Source organism: Fusarium sambucinum, chromosome I (genome assembly GCF_050947815.1).
Source record: "Fusarium sambucinum isolate potato_lamoka chromosome I, whole genome shotgun sequence".
NCBI classification, from domain to species: domain Eukaryota; kingdom Fungi; phylum Ascomycota; class Sordariomycetes; order Hypocreales; family Nectriaceae; genus Fusarium; species Fusarium sambucinum.
In genome coordinates, this window is record NC_139294.1 from 6,778,942 (window position 1) to 6,799,260 (window position 20,319).

The 20,319-nt window shown below is 48.6% G+C and overlaps 8 protein-coding genes across 8 annotated transcripts; 5 read left to right on the forward strand and 3 right to left on the reverse strand.

The window, feature by feature from the left end:
• Positions 1-882: 882 nt before the first annotated feature.
• Positions 883-3,653, forward strand: FSST1_004883 (WD40-repeat-containing domain protein; the record flags this gene model as incomplete). The annotated part of the gene is made up of 4 exons (XM_083231103.1): positions 883-1,038; positions 1,441-1,623; positions 1,670-2,475; positions 2,525-3,653. 4 exons carry the CDS (start codon positions 883-885, stop codon positions 3,651-3,653), a joined length of 2,274 nt encoding a protein of 757 aa, XP_083088313.1.
• Positions 3,654-4,269: 616 nt separating this feature from the next.
• Positions 4,270-6,044, forward strand: FSST1_004884 (sorting nexin 1; the record flags this gene model as incomplete). Its single annotated transcript, XM_083231104.1, has 3 exons — positions 4,270-4,806; positions 4,858-5,841; positions 5,889-6,044. The coding sequence occupies 3 exons, from the start codon at positions 4,270-4,272 to the stop codon at positions 6,042-6,044; spliced, it is 1,677 nt and encodes a 558-aa protein (XP_083088314.1).
• Positions 6,045-6,374: 330 nt separating this feature from the next.
• FSST1_004885 (mitochondrial 54S ribosomal protein bL31m) lies at positions 6,375-6,866 on the reverse strand (the record flags this gene model as incomplete). The annotated part of the gene is made up of 1 exon (XM_083231105.1): positions 6,375-6,866. One exon carries the CDS (start codon positions 6,864-6,866, stop codon positions 6,375-6,377), a length of 492 nt encoding a protein of 163 aa, XP_083088315.1.
• A 710-nt stretch (positions 6,867-7,576) lies between these two features.
• Positions 7,577-8,086, forward strand: FSST1_004886 (flavin reductase like domain-containing protein; the record flags this gene model as incomplete). The annotated part of the gene is made up of 1 exon (XM_083231106.1): positions 7,577-8,086. The coding sequence occupies one exon, from the start codon at positions 7,577-7,579 to the stop codon at positions 8,084-8,086; it is 510 nt and encodes a 169-aa protein (XP_083088316.1).
• A 1,733-nt stretch (positions 8,087-9,819) lies between these two features.
• On the forward strand, positions 9,820-11,972 carry FSST1_004887 (Hsp90 protein-domain-containing protein; the record flags this gene model as incomplete). The annotated part of the gene is made up of 2 exons (XM_083231107.1): positions 9,820-10,077; positions 10,128-11,972. 2 exons carry the CDS (start codon positions 9,820-9,822, stop codon positions 11,970-11,972), a joined length of 2,103 nt encoding a protein of 700 aa, XP_083088317.1.
• Positions 11,973-12,532: 560 nt separating this feature from the next.
• On the forward strand, positions 12,533-14,133 carry FSST1_004888 (Alpha/Beta hydrolase protein; the record flags this gene model as incomplete). Its single annotated transcript, XM_083231108.1, has 4 exons — positions 12,533-12,952; positions 12,999-13,075; positions 13,128-13,596; positions 13,645-14,133. The coding sequence occupies 4 exons, from the start codon at positions 12,533-12,535 to the stop codon at positions 14,131-14,133; spliced, it is 1,455 nt and encodes a 484-aa protein (XP_083088318.1).
• Positions 14,134-14,467: 334 nt separating this feature from the next.
• Positions 14,468-16,377, reverse strand: FSST1_004889 (sterol O-acyltransferase; the record flags this gene model as incomplete). Its single annotated transcript, XM_083231109.1, has 2 exons — positions 14,468-14,494; positions 14,539-16,377. The coding sequence occupies 2 exons, from the start codon at positions 16,375-16,377 to the stop codon at positions 14,468-14,470; spliced, it is 1,866 nt and encodes a 621-aa protein (XP_083088319.1).
• Positions 16,378-17,538: 1,161 nt separating this feature from the next.
• FSST1_004890 (uncharacterized protein) lies at positions 17,539-18,468 on the reverse strand (the record flags this gene model as incomplete). The annotated part of the gene is made up of 1 exon (XM_083231110.1): positions 17,539-18,468. One exon carries the CDS (start codon positions 18,466-18,468, stop codon positions 17,539-17,541), a length of 930 nt encoding a protein of 309 aa, XP_083088320.1.
• Positions 18,469-20,319: the final 1,851 nt, after the last annotated feature.

The following is a 20,319-nucleotide window of genomic DNA, read 5'->3' on the forward strand; positions in this document are numbered from 1 at the left end:
CAAACGTGTGATGATGTTGATGTGAATTTTAGTGTTTGCTCTGATGAAAGGTTCTAGAAAAGAGTGGTGCGGTGCGCGTAGCTAAAGCATGTGGTGATATTGGTTCCAAGCTTAAAATAACTTTCAAAAAGTATGGAAGTTGAGTTTGTTTATGCAATTGTCGATCATAAGAAGTCTAAAGCTTGTATGCAATTGTTGATGTGAGGTCGATGTGAGTTTGAACAAGGTATTAAATAACCTACTAATGTAGGTACGTGCCCACTGTCACTCAATGCCTGGGCAGATCTGGTTCGCGGGGCAGGTTCAACATTTCTGCTTTAACAGCGCATTCATTTCAACGGATTGATTAAGAAGACTTGAGATCAATTTTCAACAGGCTGACTAATGTTTTTCTTCATTCAATCAAAGAATTGCTGAAAGATAACTTATTCAATGGGTTTGAACTTCTCATGATATCTTCTCGCTTAATCTTCGGCTAATCAGTCGCGCTCTCACCAGCTCCGGCGCGCTTGAGTCTGTTCACACTTGCCTTTCGTAACACTTCGAGGGTGCATAACTCAATATTCTTATCAGAATACGTCTCAATTTTTAAGCGCTTATCAGACTTCTTTCACTGAAATCATCAATTTTGCGTCGCATTGATCCAGCCCTCCCAAACCCTCAGCAGACGATATCTCAGCATACAAACTACAGTCTGTGGTTTCATCTTACCAACATTTGACGGAAAGTCGGCCATCACCAACACGAAAGCCCCATCATCGGGATATGATCAGTCTTTGAAAGGCCAAGCTGTTTCATCACAAGTGTGCACAAAGGACAGGCGCATTTGAGTGCCTCGCTACTAGGCAGCCTTGATACCGACCGCCTCTGCCTCTTTTCATCATGTCTGCTCCATCACAAACACCGGGTGCCCCTGCGCCGGGCGCATATCAAGGCCCTGCAGCCACTCCTCCAGCTCCCACGCACACAGGTTCAACCACAACAGGACAAGCAGGCACTGGTACAGGGCCAATGTCAAACCAGAATCTTAATCAAATAGTAAGTCCTTTAAATTTCTTATTCGTCACTTGTCTATACAGTAATTGCATGTTGGCCGATCTGCCCACTGTCAGTCTCTATCACTGCCAAGCAGCTGCACAATGACATCTACCTCATGCCTGAGAAGGCAACTAAATCAGTAACAAAAAAAAGATTGGTGAACTGATTTACCCAAACTACATTGAATCGACTCCTCGTGTAGCCTCCTCACAGTCACGTTTGCTTGATACACACATCAAACATCAACTCTTTGATGGAGTCATGCCCTTTTTAATCCCTACCGAAATACCTTGTTAGCTGTTCTTTTTAATCTTGACGGTTTCTTGTTCATCTTTCCCGAACACGTGCCGAGCAACTATGGACTCCCTTCCGAGCTTAAGACTGACTGGTGTTCGTGAACAGGTAACAGATTATCTACTCAAGCGAGGCTTCAATCGCACAGAAGAAGTCTTTCGTCAAGAATCAAAGCATCTCGGCCCCGATGGTAAGCCAATCTATCAACTGGCTAACCTCGGACCAAAGAAGTATCAAAAAGCTTTTGGTCTCCTTCGCGAATGGGTAGAGAATAACCTGGACATCTACAAGGTAAGTCAGGGTCTTTCTTCGGCTCCTGCTTCGCTAATAACCCTAGTTTGAACTGTCCAAATTGCTTTGGCCAGTCTTTGTCTACTCCTTTCTGGAACTCATTACTCATGCTTATACTGAAGATGCCAAAGCCTTTCTTAGGGACATTGGCCCCAACTTTCAGCCAGTCCATGCAGACGATCTCAAGACGCTTGGTATTATTACACTGGCACAGCACATCAACGAGAATCCCATGACAAAGCTGTACCGGGAGAACAAATATCGAATTCCTCTGAACCAACACGCCAGTGGCGATCTTTTTAACTTCCTGGAACGCGAGTCTGACCAAGGTGGTTCGGTCATCCGACAGCTCTTGGCAACATACTGCCAGATTGACTCTACAGCTCGTGGACCTATCACTCCCTTCAGCTTTGAGGCTGTCTATAAACGCTCAAGAAATACGGAAGTCGAGAGCGTGGATACCAACGAAGGCATCCCAGGTGTCAATATCGGGTTGTCCAACCAGGACATTACGGACCCATCTACTACTTTAAAGCTTGGGCCCTTGCCCATGGACGCAGATCTTCGCGACGACGTGCGTGCAGAGCTTGAGGATGATGAGCGAAGAAACCCACCTCCTCCTGGGAAAGCATCACTAGTGGACGAATTTGACCAGAAGATAAAGCGAGAGGAGAGTGCCGATGCCCCTAGCAGAGCAGAGCTGCCTCTGCCGCCGTCCAGGCCAAGAGATATTATGCTCGAGATGCAAAAGCTCAGAGAGAACCGCGACAGATTCAAGATTGATGGCGCAACAGGAGGTGTGGGTGTACCGATCAGCGCATGCATGTTCACTTTCCACAACACACTTGGAAGGTAAGTAGTCCTGACAAAACGGTGGATATCCCACACTAACGGATGGCAGTGTTGCCTCTATGGACTTTTCCAACGATGGACAGCTGGTGGCGGCCGGCACTACTGAGTCTTATATTCGAGTATGGTCACTAGATGGCAAGGCCCTTCCCACTATGAATCCACACGAGAAGGATGCCAAATTCAACAGCCGCAAGCTCATCGGACACTCCGGCCCTGTGTACGATGTTTCCTTCTCTGACGCCGCGTCAGGACCCCCACAGAAGCTCTTTGGTGACGAAGGCAAGTCAAACCCAGCAATGGACACGCGTCCCAAGCTTCTACTATCTGCATCAGCGGATGGCCAAATTCGTCTATGGTCGTTGGAGTCTTGGAGCTGTCTTTGTCTTTACAAGTCTCACGACGGGGCTGTATTCAGAACACTCTGGGGCCCTCACGGGCATTACTTTATCAGTGGAGGGTACGACAAGGCTCTCCGCGTGTGGATGCAAGATCATGCTTCTCCTCAACGACTGTTGGTCGGTCATGATACAGCCGTCTCAGCGTTGACATGGCACCCTAACGGTCTTTACGTGTTTTCCGCCTCGGACGAGACCGACAAGTCAATCCGTATGTGGTCTGTGTTGAGCGGCTCTTGTGTGCGTGTCTTTACAGGCCATAACGACTACATCAGCGCCATGGAATGCGCGCCAAATGGCAAGATCCTAGCAAGTGCCGATTGTGCAGGTAACATCTTCTTTTGGGACCTTGCTAAAGGAACACGCATCAAGCGGTCACGTGGTCATGGTAAAGGCGGTATATGGTCGCTAAGCTTCAGTGTTGAATCCAACGTTCTTGCGTCTGGTGGTCAAGATGGCACAGTTCGACTATGGGATGTCGAACTGCCCGCTGATCCACAAAAAGCCAGCCAGCAGCAGACTGGAAATGACACGACAGCAACGGGAGCGGATGGCACGAATACTGGGGGTGCCGTTGGTGAGGGTTCTCGTGTTGCAGCTGCTACTTCAGGGCAAAGTGGAGGCAGCGGTACAACCGGAACACATAAGAAAAAGAACAAGGAGGTCATGATAACCCCCGACCAAATCAGCGCGTTTCCAACAAAGAAGACGCCAGTGATGAAGGTCAAATTTACACGGATGAACTTGGTAATTGTGGGAGGCTGTTACGACCCCGAGCGTTAGGAGCGAGAGGTTACCGACCCAGTTGCGCTTGAGAAACAACGAAAGCGATTTTTTGCCGCTCAGTTTGGAATAGATCTTGAACTGAGGGCGACAGCTCGCGAATCGCCCGAGGCGAAGACGGACAGAACAAATGGGGTGAATGTGGACAAACAGGCACGGGAAGCATGATCGTGATTCGATCAACCAGAAACAGGCCGTGTCTGTGATGCATTACGTTGCTAGATAGATCCAGGTGAAGGCGTTGCATCCAGGATTTTTTGAAGAATTAGAATTACAGGTAGCTGATAAGTCTTGGCTGATGCTTGAGGCTCTTGTAATTTGTTAGCTTACAGTAATAACAGAAATTAACTAATGATACCATGAGTAGTGTGTACTCATTCGTCTAATGGTGAGCGATTACGAGCAGTGTAAGTTGTGGTGCAACGGCACAGCTTGTAGCCTGTTCGATACGTACCTGCCGTACGGGGAAGAGTGGAACCGTCTCCGCTGACGTCCGGCTGCGTGGGTGCTTGCTCTCCAAGCTTCCAACCTTCACCTCACAAGTCAATTCTAACCCCAACTATATATCACGACAGCAGACGTTTAGCTTCAAGTTTCGTGGTCGCATTAATTAGCTATGGACGTCGAAGAGTCGCCCTGGGCCGATTCATCACAGGCTTCGCAACAGGCGTCGCAGCCTGAAGCCTCGGCCTCCGCTTCGCAATCATCTACCCCAGCTCCCGCTTCCTCATCCGCCCCTCGTCCGTCGAGAGGGCCCCGTCGCCTGGTCGCTCAACCCACACGTCTCGAAGCTGTCGATGATCCTCTTGGTCCCCTTGGTGCCGTCCCCGAAGACAATGGTTCCGCTCAGGATGCCCCTCCGGTGCCTCCGCAAAAGGAGCAGATGGTGATTCGTACCACCATGCCTCAACCGCAACAGCAGCGACGACCTGCGGACCCTAACCATATCGATGACGAGGCAAATGACGGTCCAAAGGCTCCTCGCGCCCCTCCACCCGTCGAAGCTGCGCAGCCTAGTGCTGTAAGGAGCAGCAACCAGCCCAGTGTTAGCATTGAACAGGCCGCCAAGCCTACTTTCCAGATTTACGTTGGTGATCCTCACAAAGTCGGCGATTTGACTAGTTCTCATATCGTCTACTCTGTCAGAACCAAGGTACAAAACCCGAATATTCAATTGCCTCAATTGAGACTGACCTAGACATAGACCACTTCTAAGGGATACAAGCAACCCGAGTTCGAAGTCAAACGCCGATACCGTGATTTCCTGTGGCTCTATAATACTCTCCACGGCAACAACCCTGGCATCGTTGTCCCACCACCCCCGGACAAGCAGGCTGTTGGTCGCTTTGACAGCAACTTTGTTGAAAGCCGCCGAGCCGCACTCGAGAAAATGCTCAACAAGACCGCGATACACCCCACGCTACAGCACGACCCCGATCTGAAGCTTTTCTTGGAAAGCGAGACCTTTAATGTGGATATCAAGCACAAGGAAAGGAGGGAGCCTATTCCCACCGAGAGCAAGGGTGTACTGGGTTCTTTGGGTATCAATGTTGGAGGCGGCAACAAGTTCGTGGAGCAGGATGACTGGTTCCACGACCGCAAAGTCTATCTTGACGCCCTCGAGAGCCAGCTCAAGGGTTTACTCAAAGCAATGGAGACTATGGTTGGACAGCGCAAGATGATGGCCGAGGCAGCTGGTGACTTTTCGGCTTCCCTCCATGCACTTTCTACTGTGGAGCTGTCTCCATCACTATCAGGTCCTCTTGATGCTCTCTCTGAGCTCCAGCTTACTATTCGAGATGTTTACGATCGTCAGGCCCAGCAGGATGTTTTAACATTTGGAATTATTCTTGAGGAGTACATCCGTCTCATTGGTTCAGTCAAGATGGCATTCAGCCAGCGACAAAAGGCTTTCTATTCATGGCACACTGCTGAATCAGAACTGCAAAAGAAGAAGGCTACTCAGGATAAGCTGCTGAGGCAAGGAAAGAGTCAGCAAGACCGACTCAATCAAATGAGTGCCGAAGTAGGCGAGTCAGAGCGCAAGGTACACCAAGCCAGGCTCCTATTCGAGGATATGGGACGACTGATGAGGAGCGAACTCGACCGATTTGAGAAGGAGAAGGTGGAGGACTTTAAGAGCGGAGTTGAGACATTCCTCGAGAGTGCAGTTGAAGCACAAAAGGAAGTAAGTTGACAACATCGCGCATATGAGAAGAGTGCTGACAGTCATAGCTTATCGAGAAGTGGGAAACCTTTTTGATGCAACTTGACGCTGAAGACGACGAGTCAGTGTTTTATAGACCGCCAGTATACCAGCAGCAACAGCAAAAAGGGGGTGATACTGCCGTCGACCGTGCTCGAGCAAGGATAGACGAAGACTCGGATTAGGTTCATGTGAGCCCTCTGTTCCTAGCGCCTTGCCACAGTTCTGTCTCTTGGGAATGAAGTCGAAGAGAAGATGGAAGGGTCATATTCACACCCAGTCGTTTGATTATTGATCAATTCGAGAATCGTGGGCACGTGTTTTTATATCTTACAAGCCTCGGGGGCCGTCAACTGTTGTACATATCAAACCACCCCCATCCCTCATGCTTCCAATTCTCGGACCTTGCCAGTAGTAATTTATACAAGACACATTTATACCCTTTGAAGAATCTGGGTAGAGAATAATGTTGCTGTGGTCGTTCCCCCCTCTGTTTAGTTCCAATATCATTTCGTTTACTTTCTCTTCTTGGCCTGCTTCTTGGGACCTGAATCTCTCATAGTGTTGGCATCTTGTGCTGGCGCATATCCAGTAATAAGATCCGCATAACTTCCGTCCGCATCCTCGGCAGCCTCGGCATTCTCTCCACCTTCCTCAGTACTAGAGGCATCGTAGGCACGGCCGTAGCGCTCTCGGAAAGCAGCCAATCTACCAGCCTCATCGAGCTCGACGTTCTTGAGTGACTTCTCGGATGGCTGCCACAGCAGTGTGTTGCGTGTGTCCTTGGCAGCGCGGTAGATGGGCAGTGGTGAGGTAGTTCGCATGGTGTATGCGGAGCCGTCTGACAGCGTGACGAGCTGGGTGAATGTGTAGGGTCGACGAGGTCGGGGAATGAAGGTCGCATGACGGACTTGGCCGAGGGAGAAGCGGCTTGGTGAATATGATGATGTTGAGAGCGTTGTTCGGATAGGCGACAGGGTCGCTGGTGAGACGGAGAATTTGGCCATTTTGATATGGAGTGCTGCTGCGAGCGAGGCCGGAGGACACGAATTGGCGGCCCTGGCTACGGGGTATAGAACGATTGACTGCCGTTTGGCTGGTGGTAAAGCTTTAGGTCGACTTGAAGTTGATCGGTAAAATTTAGGATGCGAGGTCCGAAGGCGGGTACAAACAAGCAGGGGTTCGGAAGCTTATCGATAAGAAAATGGCAATTGTTGCTCGTCATTTCTGGACTGGCGTCGGAGTCCGAAGCTTGCGAAACGAGTGAAATAAAACGTGCCTTTCTTCTTTCGATCGCAGAGAGGATCCAGAGCGATCAATACGGTTCCCGCAAGTGCATTTGTCGATAATGCGCTGTGTTGGGCAATGAAGAGCTCCCTAGCGCTGCGCAATGGCGCTGCGACAGCACTTGTCATGACGAGAGGCGGGACAAGAGGGTTGAGCTCTCTACGGAATGTTGAATGTTTGAGAAGGTCTTTAGTGGTACATGAAGGCTATGAGATACCTTCTGGGTCAATATCAAGGTCGTGTTCGTACCAATGGCCTCTTCAGAGTGAGCTCCCATCGTCCTTATTGATACCTACTCTAGCTAATGATGTGTAATATAGATAGAAGAAATCACACTTCCACCTCAAAACCATGGCATACATCACCAGCCACTCCTCCGACCGTTCATCCGACCAAACAAGTGCCTCTCCCCGAACAGCTCCGCTCTATAATGCGTCTTCTCCCCCACAGTGTGGTGGTATGCACGTCCAACCAACCCGGCGATGACCCACGGGCCATGACAATGTCATCGTTTACCTCTCTTACACTTACACCGACACCTCTTGTTAACTTCAACATTGCGATACCGAGCAGAACGCTGGATGCTATAAAAGCGAGCGGGGAGTTTAACGTGCACGTTCTCTCTGGGGATGAGCGGGGCGCAAGTGTAGCGAGTCACTTTACAAAGGGTAATGTTGGCGGGCATGCATTCCAAGGGCTTGATTATACTCAAAACGGTGATGAGGCACCTATTTTGAAAGAGGAGGGCGTCATGTTTGCACTACGGTGTAGGGTGTTAAAGGATGCACCTGAAGAGGGTCTTATGAGAGTGAGAGATCATGTCATTGTGGTTGGAGAGGTGGTAGAGATGGTGAGAGTTGAAAAAGAAGAGGATGAGGATTTTGGACTTGTGTATGCGGATAGGAAATATAGACAGGTTGGAGGAGTGTTGGAGACGTAAATGAAATATCAAAAGCTGGTATGAGTATGGTGTTAGACTGTAAGTTGTGTGTAACGATATAGGGTAGGATGGAGAGTTTCTCGAAGGTTCACCGATGTATGGTTATGAGAGACGTTTCATCGAATAGTACGGATATTCCCCATCATGAAATTTTAGGCTGACTTCTATTCATTTCGGCTGCTATTATGATTGTTGGATCTGGAACCAGCAGAAGTAATCACGGAAACTCCCAGATACGGCAATTCGACCTTGAGTGTCAGATCTTGATGTTCTGGGCTCTAGGCAATCTCAAGTCTCCTGCAGCCCGCCTCATTTTCGGCCCCCATTGGTACCTCAACTGTCTGTACTCAGCCTTGTTAGTTTCGATAACAAATCCTATTGGTTTATGCATAAATTACAACGGCTCAGCACAGCTACAGCCCAACTTGTTATGATTGACGGGCCTCAATTGGATCCATTTTCAAGCAAAACCGCCAGGCAACACAGTCATCAGCCTGATGGCTAGAAGATTCGACCAAATCGAGGGGTCGTCCTTTTTTGCTGGGGAAAGGAAGCGGTGGACCTTGCTAGAAAGTCTAGGAACATGAAGAACAGGGGTCTTTTTCAGCCTCGAATGAGGGGTTGTCTTGCAGAGGCCCTCGACCACTCGAAGACAAAACAATAACGATATGAGGCTCTTCTGTTACTGACAAACAATAACGACGGAATTCGCCATCACAGAAAATTTGCATGAATCATGTAGATCGGTGAAATCTCTGTTCCCGCTATCCTGAGCTTGTGGTACCTGAATTCGCAAAAGATGAACATTCTGAGGCGATGCATTTAAAAACGTGAAAGACTCTAGCAAAGTCTGGCCAATCAATCGAGATCGTACTAGACAAACGTGGACTTTGCCGCCTAGTCCCTTGATGCATTTTTTGGAGTAAGCGTATACGTACCGTCCCATTCACTGTAAAGTGCAAAGATGAGAGGATACAATGGATGGAAGGCAAATGGAATGGAGACCAGACAAGTCAGAGAAGAGGCAAACTGCAGTGATAGCGTTGGCCACTTGCCGTAGTGCGTGTAAAAGTCGGGCGGTTGCTATGGCTGCCTTCCAGTGCCCCTCAGTACCAGTAAAACATGGGTAGCGGAAGGCGGGGGAAGGCAGCTGTAGGCGGCGCTAGGTGGACTCTTGGGCCGTGGAATCTCATGGAACCCTTCACATTGGGAGAACCAGATGGAAGGAAGGAGGGGCCGGCCGCCAGCCTACATATTTTTCTTGTACTGCCTGCTTCGACCTTTCTTCCATTTCTCTCCAAACATCACATCTCTCTCACGCTTTTGAACATTCTCCTTTTCTCTCTTACCAGGAGATTCACTCAACTTTAGACGAGCAATCTTGTCTTTAGCCTTTTCCTTTTTGTAACGAATCTCAAGGTACGTGCTTTTGCCTTTGCGTCCCCGCTACACATCTATCAGCCTTGCACGCAGCTTGCTTGGAATTCTTCTTCACCATTCTTTGCTACACATTTGTTGCAGCTTAAAGCCTCGGAATCTTCTAGCAGATTATTGTTTATGAGATTCGCTATTTCTGCCTACGCTGGCTCCTGGTTGAAGTTCGATTTCTAGAGCATTCTGTACCCCTCCATTCTGTCCACCTCACCGACCAAACGTTTACAACTATAAATTCAACTCTTATTCCAGTTTCTAACGTCTTTAACAGTCACGAATTCCCTTTGATACCCGACACCATGTCTGAGACTTTCGAGTTCCAGGCTGAGATCTCTCAGCTTCTCGGCCTTATCATCAACACCGTCTACTCCAACAAGGAGATTTTCCTCCGAGAGCTTGTCTCCAACGCCTCCGATGCTCTAGACAAGATCCGATACAAGTCCCTTGCGGACCCTAGCCAGCTTGAGTCTGGCAAGGACCTCCGAATCGACATCATCCCCGACAAGGCCAACAAGACCCTTACCATCCGGGATACCGGTATTGGTATGACCAAGGCTGTAAGTTGAACCATCTACTAGTTGCCTGTTATAGTATTGACGATAAGCAGGACCTTGTCAACAACCTGGGTACGATCGCCCGCTCCGGTACCAAGCAGTTCATGGAGGCCCTCACTGCCGGTGCCGATGTTTCCATGATTGGTCAGTTCGGTGTCGGTTTCTACTCTGCCTACCTTGTTGCCGACCGTGTCACCGTTATCTCCAAGAACAACGATGACGAGCAGTACATCTGGGAGTCCAGCGCTGGTGGTACTTTCTCCATCACCGAGGACAACGACAGCGAGCAGCTTGGCCGCGGTACCTCCATCATCCTCCACCTCAAGGAGGAGCAGACCGACTACCTGAACGAGAGCAAGATCAAGGAGGTCATCAAGAAGCACTCCGAGTTCATCTCCTACCCCATCTACCTCCACGTCGAGAAGGAGACCGAGAAGGAGGTCCCCGATGAGGAGGCCGAGGAGGTCACCGAGGAGGGTGATGACAAGAAGCCCAAGATCGAGGAGGTCGATGACGATGAGGAGGAGAAGAAGCCCAAGACCAAGAAGATCAAGGAGACCAAGATCGAGGAGGAGGAGCTCAACAAGCAGAAGCCCATCTGGACTCGCAACCCCCAGGACATCTCCCAAGAGGAGTATGCTTCCTTCTACAAGTCCCTCTCCAACGACTGGGAGGACCACCTTGCTGTCAAGCACTTCTCTGTCGAGGGTCAGCTCGAGTTCCGTGCCATCCTCTTCGTTCCTAAGCGCGCTCCCTTTGATCTCTTTGAGACCAAGAAGACCAAGAACAACATCAAGCTCTACGTCCGCCGTGTCTTCATCACCGACGATGCCACCGACCTCATCCCTGAGTGGCTCGGCTTCGTCAAGGGTGTTGTCGACTCTGAGGATCTCCCTCTCAACCTGTCTCGTGAGACTCTCCAGCAGAACAAGATCATGAAGGTCATCAAGAAGAACATTGTCAAGAAGTCTCTTGAGCTCTTCCAGGAGATCGCCGAGGACAAGGAGCAGTTCGATAAGTTCTACAGCGCCTTTTCCAAGAACCTCAAGCTTGGTATCCACGAGGACTCCCAGAACCGATCCATCCTTGCCAAGCTCCTCCGATTCAACTCCACCAAGTCTGGTGATGAGCTTACCTCCCTCACCGACTACGTCACTCGCATGCCCGAGCACCAGAACAACATGTACTACATCACTGGCGAGTCCATCAACGCTGTTTCCAAGTCTCCCTTCCTTGACGCTCTCCGCGAGAAGGGCTTCGAGGTTCTGTTCCTCGTTGACCCCATTGATGAGTACGCCATGACTCAGCTCAAGGAGTTTGAGGGCAAGAAGCTTGTCGACATCACCAAGGACTTTGAGCTCGAGGAGACCGATGAGGAGAAGAAGGCCCGTGAGGAGGAGGAGAAGGAGTACGAGAACCTTGCCAAGTCTCTCAAGAACGTCCTCGGCGACAAGGTCGAGAAGGTTGTCGTCTCTCACAAGCTCGGCTCCTCTCCTTGCGCTATCCGAACTGGTCAGTTCGGTTGGTCCGCCAACATGGAGCGTATCATGAAGGCTCAGGCCCTCCGTGACACCTCCATGTCCAGCTACATGTCCTCCAAGAAGACTTTCGAGATCTCTCCCAAGTCTGCTATCGTCCAGGAGCTCAAGAAGAAGGTTGAGAACGACGGTGAGAACGACCGCACTGTCAAGTCCATCGTCCAGCTTCTCTTCGAGACCTCTCTCCTTGTCTCTGGCTTCACCATTGAGGAGCCTGCTGGTTTCGCCGACCGCATCCACAAGCTTGTCCAGCTCGGCCTCAACATTGAGGAGGATGACTCCGCCCCTGCTGATGCTGATGCTACCGACGCCCCTGTCGCTGCCGCCGCCGGTGACAGCGCCATGGAGGAGGTCGACTAAACGATCAATGCATTCTAAACGGGATACCATAAAAAGTCAACGGAGTTGAAGGGTTTCGGTTTTTATGAGCAACAAGGTCTTTGTTTTCTGGTTTTTGTGCGGACTTGTCGGATTTGAGCAGCCGCCTTATCTGCCATAATTCCTCAGTTCTTGAAGTAGGACGAGGTGTAACTCTAGTTAGCTCTATGATCACGAGAGAGATGAAGTAGATGCGAAATGGAAATGGTATAGAATAACTTGTGAATCATTGTGACTGCGAATCGCTGTGACCGCTGTGACTGTACATTCATTTATTAACTGCAGGTTTGAGTTGACTGGTTGAATTACCTTTGAATTTCGGATCTGTGGTAGTCGGGTCGGCAATACAGTCTTGGACATGATCGCCGGAATACTACATCAGACCCAGATATTCCCCCGCATGTTCTCGGCTGTTGCAGAAATGGCAGTCGGTTCGGTTCAACCCTTGTATGGTGGACGTGATGCGACTATAAAGCCGCTGAATTCTGTGCTGGACTCACCGTTATTGTCTAGATAGTTTAGACATACGCCAATAGCCGACTATGAAGATGGGCGCCTTTAACGTTTTGGCCGTCCTCTCAGGTCTGGCCGTTGCAATGGCTAGTGACATTTGCGCTGCAAGTCTAAAAGTCAAGACTCAAAACGGTGTGCTGAAAGGTTTTAAAGACGATTCATCCAACGTTGCCCAGTTTCTCGGTATTCCTTATGGTGAACATCGACGATGGGAGCCAGCCATACCTAGTGGCCATTTCGGAACACTCAGGGCTACATCGTTTGGCCCTAATTGTGCTCAGAGTGAACCTGGTGTTGGCGGTCCTTGGGCTCCCGAGTTTCTCATCAAGCCTAACAGCACGAGCGAGAGTTGTCTTTTCCTGAATATCTGGGCGCCGGAGCAGGCCCTTTGTCCCAAAGCTAAACCGCTTCCTGTGATTGTTTGGATTCATGGAGGAGGTTTCGCCTCGGTATGTGTTGCATTCTACGTGAGATGGCTTGATCTGATAAGTGTAGGGCGGTGGTGATATTATTTACCAGATCCCCAAGAACTGGGTTGAGAGAAGTCAAAAGCACATTGTTGTCAGCATCAAGTATGTCATCACTCACTCTTGCAAGTTGTATACTAATCACTCTGCTACTTAGCTACCGTCTTGGAGTTTTTGGCTTCCCCAATGCCCCCAGTCTTAACCCTAAGCAGCAAAACTTGGGATTCCTTGATCAACGTCTCGCAGTCAAATGGGTCAACGACAACATATCTCGCTTCGGCGGTGATCCCAAACGGATTATTCTCTGGGGCCAGAGTGCCGGCGCCGCTTCTGTGGCATTCTATCAATACGCGTATCCCCACACTCCAATCGCCGCTGGATACATTGAGAACTCGGGGTCTGCTTTCCTCGGGCTGAGGGGAAATGATGACACGAAGAGCAACTTTACTTCGCTTGCTAAATCGTTCGGATGTAGGCGTGACTATGTTGAGTGTCTACGACGTGTTCCTTTTAAGGATCTCCAGAGACATGTCGAGGAAGCAAAGACTATGAGCTTTGTCCCTGTTGTTGATGAACGGACTGTGTTCTCCGACTATACTGACAGAATCCCTAATGTTGCCAAACTTGTAAGTTGGCCTCAGTCTCCTGTCTATCAATACTGACCGTCTCATCAGCCTACGATTATTGGAACAAATCGAGACGAAGGAGATATGACTGACCCCCCAGCGCAAGGAGATCAGTCTTCGGATCAAGCCAAACCCGACAATACTTTCCACTGCCCAGCACATTACGAGACCATCCTTCGATCTTCTGCAGGCATCAATACCTGGCGGTATATGTATTCCCCAAACTTTACCAACATTATGCCTGGAGGAGAGGGTGCGTTCCACAGCGCCGAGCTACCTCTGATCATGGGAACTCATGATGAAGCACGTGAAAAGTCGAACAAGTTTGAGTACGAGGTCAGCCACGCTATGCAGGATTATTGGCTTGCTTTTGCGCAGGATCCTTCTGCGGGTTTGACACGGAAGGGATGGAAACCGACACCAAAGACGGGAGTTCAACAGGGGATTGCCTTTGGGTCAGACAATAAGGTTGTTGTGAAACCGTATGTCTGGACTAGCATGGAGACTGGATGTAACAAAGCCGGTGCTAAGAATTAGATAGTATAGGCGTAGTTATCTAGTGTCTAGGGGTTGGACATAACCTGATATCCGGCAAACATACATACTTGCAGGTACATAGTGCAATTAAATACATAGATTGACGCAAGACTTGGAAGAAAAAAACTCACTATTGACTATGGGGGTATATCTCTATGTTTATAATGTGGTAAATAATAGTCCAACCCTGTGCTGGCCCTGAACGACCACTCCTGTACTTGTACGTGGTAAATAAAGATCCCTATGGGACCGTTTCTGCTTCAGTACGATAATTCAACAATCGCTAGATATGACCAGCATATTCGTGCAATTGCATGGTGCAAATATGCATTGACTACACAAGAACGTAGAGAGCACAAATCTATGACTGTTAGTGACGTTTCAGGGGGAATAAAGTAAACTTACCATGCTGAGACCAAGAACCATTGAAGCCCAGAAACAGACATTGTTCAAGGTTTCCTTGCCGCGAACCCATCGTGTACGCTGGAGCATAACAATGGGAAGCTGAAGCATTTGGCAGACAAAGCCATATCCACGGAACTTCTTTGTAATACATGCCATAACTATCTCGTGGCCAAATGCCGAGATGAGGAAAGTAAGAGCAGTGGCAGCGCCTCTACCAATTCGAGGTCGAGAAGCGCTATAAACGTGACGTCGGAGGAAGCTGTAGACAGGAATGTTCCATTCACGGGAGAACTCCATCCAGTCTGTCGAGTTCCACCAGTCAGAGTAAAAGTGTCGGTCAGCGAAAAAGGTGATTTCAGCGAATGCGCCAAGGACATATTCAAAAATGACAAGGAAAACGAGGAGAAAAGTAAGCATGAAAGGGAAGAGAAGCCATGAGATGGTCTCGGCTAAGATGAGAAGCTTCTCAGACACGGAGGATACAGCCGGCACAGCATCGAGACGTTCCGAGGCATCCAGAAGGACTGGCAGGATGAAGTCTTCTGAAATGATGGTCAAGAGAAAGATGCAGCCAAATGTGGCGACAATCTTGGAAATCAGATTAATCCAGTTAATGCGTGATGTTCGGGGGTATTCGATCTCGTAACAGAGCGTCGGGCAAAAGATGTAATCCGTGTAATTGGACCAAGTCAAGTTGTTTGGGTAAGTGACATTGCCAATGGGACTAGTAAGCTCGCGGGCGAGGTCCTCTCGTAACTCATCGACTTCATCGGAACTGTTGTTGGGGCTGGCGACGGGGCTGGGAGCCAGGAGGTCGTGGTTGATAGGTTCATCATCATTGCTCTTGTGACCGTTGATACCATTTTGCTTGGCTTCTTGCTTCTTCTGCCGTTGTCGACGACGCTTCTTAGCGCTGGTACTAGTAGATTCTACCTTTGTGACGCTGGCAGGCAGATCGGCGCTGGGGTATTGATAGGCGGGGCGGCGGTCGCGAGGCGAGAAAGGGTTATCTAGAGCGTGCAGTCGCTTCTCCGTTTGCGATAGATGTCCGTTGTAGAAAGCATAAGAGTGCATCTTCATCAGAAGGACCATGGTATGCAGGAGGAAGAACACCTGGGAGGTCCACGTCCACTCAAAGTAGAAAGGGACAATGATCCAAAGAGTGAGCCAAGCAACCTGGTAAATGCTCTGAATAGCAATTCCACCTCGATCCCAGTCCAGAAAGCTGCCTGGCTTGGCCTTCCTCGCCGCGCGGTTCAGAGGTAAACTGACAGCAGTCGTCGCAACCATGAGAAAATCAGCAATGGCAAGGTGCCAAAGCTTGACAGTAAAGAGACCCCATATTTGCACTCTCAGAGGAAAACCTGTATCTTTAAGATTACGCAACATGGAAGTGATGCCCATGATGGCAAGACCGATCCAGAACAGGTTGAAGAAGCCATGGAAGTCTCTATAATCACTCTCGGGGTCGAAGTGACTCACGCGTGAGGCGAACTCGATCGTGGGGAATATACGGCGGCGTTGTTCGGCGCGGACTTGTTTTCGAGCGGTAGAAAGGGACTTGACGGATGGAGGCGCATTCTCTGGGACGGGTGTAGAGCGACCACTGTATACAATTAGCTTTGGCTCGTTGAAGATTTGATCTTCATACCTAGTCAAACCACTTGCTGATCCTGTGCTGGCGTTATCGGGCATTAGGTGTTCACCATCGCTTGTCGTCATGCGAACAACATCAGAGACTTGTGAATGCTTCGGTTTGCGCGGTCGAGGACGAAGGACATGGTCATGTTCGCCAGCATGACCATTCCCATTAGGAAGAGTCTCTATCGAAGAGCTCATGGTCGCGGTGTTGTGTGGTGAGATGTCGCGATCAATGTTGAGGATTCATTCGGCAACGTTGTACAACTATTATGTTGGTGTAGTTGCTCGGCGAGGACGGAAGTCAGAAACAAGACTTGAGTCAAGTTTGTCGTAAATGTGAGACAACAGCGAATGGCTCCGAGGGAGCTAAAAGTAGCTTGTCTTTTAGACTTGGTGTGTCGTCAACGACGTGCAAAGGGGTTATGCCTTATCGAGGGGTAATATAGAAGGAAGAGTGGCAGATACACCTCTGTAAGGGAAGAAAAAAGGAGCGACGTAGCTGCAAGACAGCCAAGAAGTGACAATACTTGTTTGATTGAATCCTTTTACTAAGGGACCTGAATATTTGGTCGATCGATGGGGTTACAGCGGAGGCAGCGGCGGATGACAGCTAGAAATGGAGCTCCAGGGCTGTCCCTTTTGAAGTGAACCCCTAACTTTATCCCATGACGTAACAAGGAGTTGGGGTCCTTCGTCATTTCTGCACGCACTCAAGTAATCTCTAATGACAACTCATTCAATCCTCGTGACCTAAAGATACTTTCTATCAAAAGTCAACAAAAGTCAATTCGCCTCGTTCAGGCAGAATCACTTCCTCGTACAACAGATATTCACAAGGAAACGTCGTTAATGCATGTCTAATGCACCCTTGCTAACCAGCAACTATACGCGTATCATATATCGCTATACCCTTCTTTCGTTTCCGCGTGTCGTTTCCTTTGCTCCTATTCGTCCACGGCTAGTTTCGAACGGTTGGCCTTTTCTCCTACAATCCGTTTCGTATCAGAATCCTTGCAGCATATGTTCTCGCTATCCCATTCGTTTCTCGATCACTACTGATCTTCAGGGTATCAGAAGCTAAGAGACGATTAGCAGGCTAGTTTATGCTATTGAGACCAGACCTTGTTAGAGTTGTGCTTATTGAGGTACGACTAAATTCTCTATAAACACCATCTCAACAGATCCCTGTCACCCGTTTTTGCCGACCATCTCTATATAAATCTCCTGGGACTTGATGTTCCAATCACACTTAGTAACTAGACAATTTCCATGAGCTCCCATTCTTGACCAAATGATTTCTGCTCCACAGCTTTCCCCTGTGTAAGCCGCAATAGTTCTCATCATACACATCTACCACCCTTATTCTTGGTCGCAAACAATTGGGAACGGAAACTTCGCATCAAGGTTCTCGTACTGCTCCCGAGACGCCAGTTGGCGAGATAGTGCGGCAATGTTTACCATGCTCAGACCGCCTTCGTCCATTTCCTGGACTGTTTGGTCGAGAAGCTTGTATTCGAGGATACCGAGTCCCAACTCTCGCGCTTCTTTTCGGAAGTTCTCTAGTTGGCCCCTTGACCAGAAAGCCTTTCCGTTGGACTTTGGTCCAGTATCGGGAAAGTTTGGGTCAACACTGACAGCATAGTCGCGGAAACACTGAAGTAGCTCGCTGTCTTCGCCCAGGAGATGACATAGCCCCTCGTCAATCTTTTGAAGATTGTCCATCGCCACGTTCTTTGAAACGCTTCGCGTGCTTGTACGCCGGCGTTTGGTAGGAGGTGCAGCTGGAGAGGTTTGGTCTGGGTGCTGTAAACCATCAATCTTGGCCGTTATTTTGGCTGTGGATTCCCGCTGCTCGTGCAGGATCTCTTGCATCCATTGGCGAATGTTCTCTTCGGTAGTACTTTGAATAGTCGGGATCGTAGTAGCTGGCTCTTCGAGGGTAGAATATTTATATTCCATAATGTCTTCATCCGCGTCCCGAATTGCATCAAGCCATCCCCGGCTGTGCTGTTGGCACCAAATAGAGACTCTGTTCTTCATGTCCTCGCTGAGCACTTTGATCACAGGCAGCGATAGCCATTCGTTCATTTGTGAGACAAGAGATGCTTGATCAAAGTCTCGATGCCCCAGGTTCTTGGCGATATCGCCGGCATGCGCCATGGCTCTTTCTCGCGTCATTAAATACGTTGCTCCTATCAACTGTGGCCCAGCAGCCATAGCTGAGGGTGTCGAAGATTGTTGTGAAGGCTCTTGCGACGAGACATTTGGGTCTGATCCTTCAGAGGCCATTTTATGGCATGCCTCGGACTTCTTTGCCTCTAGATCACATTAGCAGATGTTTCTTGCGCATAGCGCTGGCAAAACTCACAAATAGATGGCGATATCCCAATACCAACTTTTGTATAGCGACCGCAAGCAGGAAGTGAGGCTAACAAACACAACCTCTGGAAGAGAAAGGCTGGCAAGTGAAGAGGCTCCTGAAGTTGATGTTAATGTTGAGAATTGAGATTGAACAGGGGAGTGGGGGGATTGGAATATAAACAAACAGATGTGCGGCTGGCAGCTGGCAGCAGTGACAAACCGCATCACCGGCCAACAGTGATTCACCAAGCCCACCTCAGGCCGTTAATAAAGGTAAATAACAAAAACAACAGCGCCCACAGTCACCACTCGGAAGCGTTGCTCTACTCACCCTAAAGATACTGGTGGGCCAGCGGCTGATCAAGATTAATACCACTCTGACACTAGGCATCACTTGTTTTGATCTTTTTAAATAACTGAGCCTAAGACTGCGCTTGAGTTCGGCCGGCTGGTGTTTGGTATGTATCTCCCTTTCGTTAACTTTATGTATTCTCCTATCAAACCAGAACAAGGGATAACGCAAAGAGTACTCCTTTCAATATATAATAATAATCAAGTTTATATAATTTACACAAGGAATAGCTTTACTTTCACACTGACACTGACCAGTTATTATTATAAGGCTATATGACAATGCAATCCCTCAGTTCTCTATGCAAGTATATTATATATCCTATGCCTTAATGACTATATTAATGTCCCTAAACATAGAGTCTTTATATATAACCAGTAAATCGGACAGTGGGCTAAAGTACAATAGGGCAACAGCCAGTTCTCTTATCATTAAGTAGTCTGCTCAGTTAACTTCTGTTAACAAGAACGATCTAGTTGCTGTTCCGTAACGCTATTTTAACTGCTTCATCCGGTATAGTGCATGCCAGACTGTTATGCAATATATCGGTGTGGATAGAGAGGAAAGGGGATAGCAAGATGGAAGTCATCAGGGATTGTTTGCTAACTTTCGATGGATGACTAACGATGATTACATGGATGGGACTTGCCATTTTGAGAAACCACGTTTCCGATCTGAAGCTTAAGCTTAACCTTTTCCTTTACTACCTACGCATGAGGGGATTGATTTCACAATCGCCAACTCTGCCCTGACGCATTATCAACGCAATCACCGCTACTCAGGATACCAGACAATATAATGATTACTGATATCACATCCGCGACGGACAAAGATACACCACGTTGGTAGCTGTCCAGGAGAGAGCTTCGGCATCTTAGATACCCAGTGCTCATCCGTCATCATGAACCACTATCCGGTATGGTGTAGTGGCTAACATTTCGCGCTCTCATTCAATGAGAGAGAATTATCTCGATCCGCGGAGCCCAGGGTTCGATTCCCTGTATCGGAGTTCCCTTTTGCTATCCTTTTTGCCTATAAACGCTTATCCTGCTTTGTTTCCTCGGCCGACAGACAAGTCTCTAGACAAGTGCTAGAGAGATTTAACTTTTGGTCCTAGTGGGTTTAACAGATATAACTGTCTCTGGTATATATATGCTGTTTCTGCATTAATCTTCTCTATTAGATGCTCTTTTTGTTTACAAGTGTTGGATGGGAAGCCAGCAGCTTGGGAGGCTTTTCTCAACAGGAATTAATTATAAAGCGCACTATTACTCAAGTCTTTCTAGGCTAAAGAAACAACGATGAGCTATATCCCACTCCTATCTAATGATGCATTACCAGTTGCATACTACCTTTATACTAAACACTTGGTTGGGGTTTGCAAAATAGAGTATATACTTACCAAGACACTTACTACAGTTTCACTG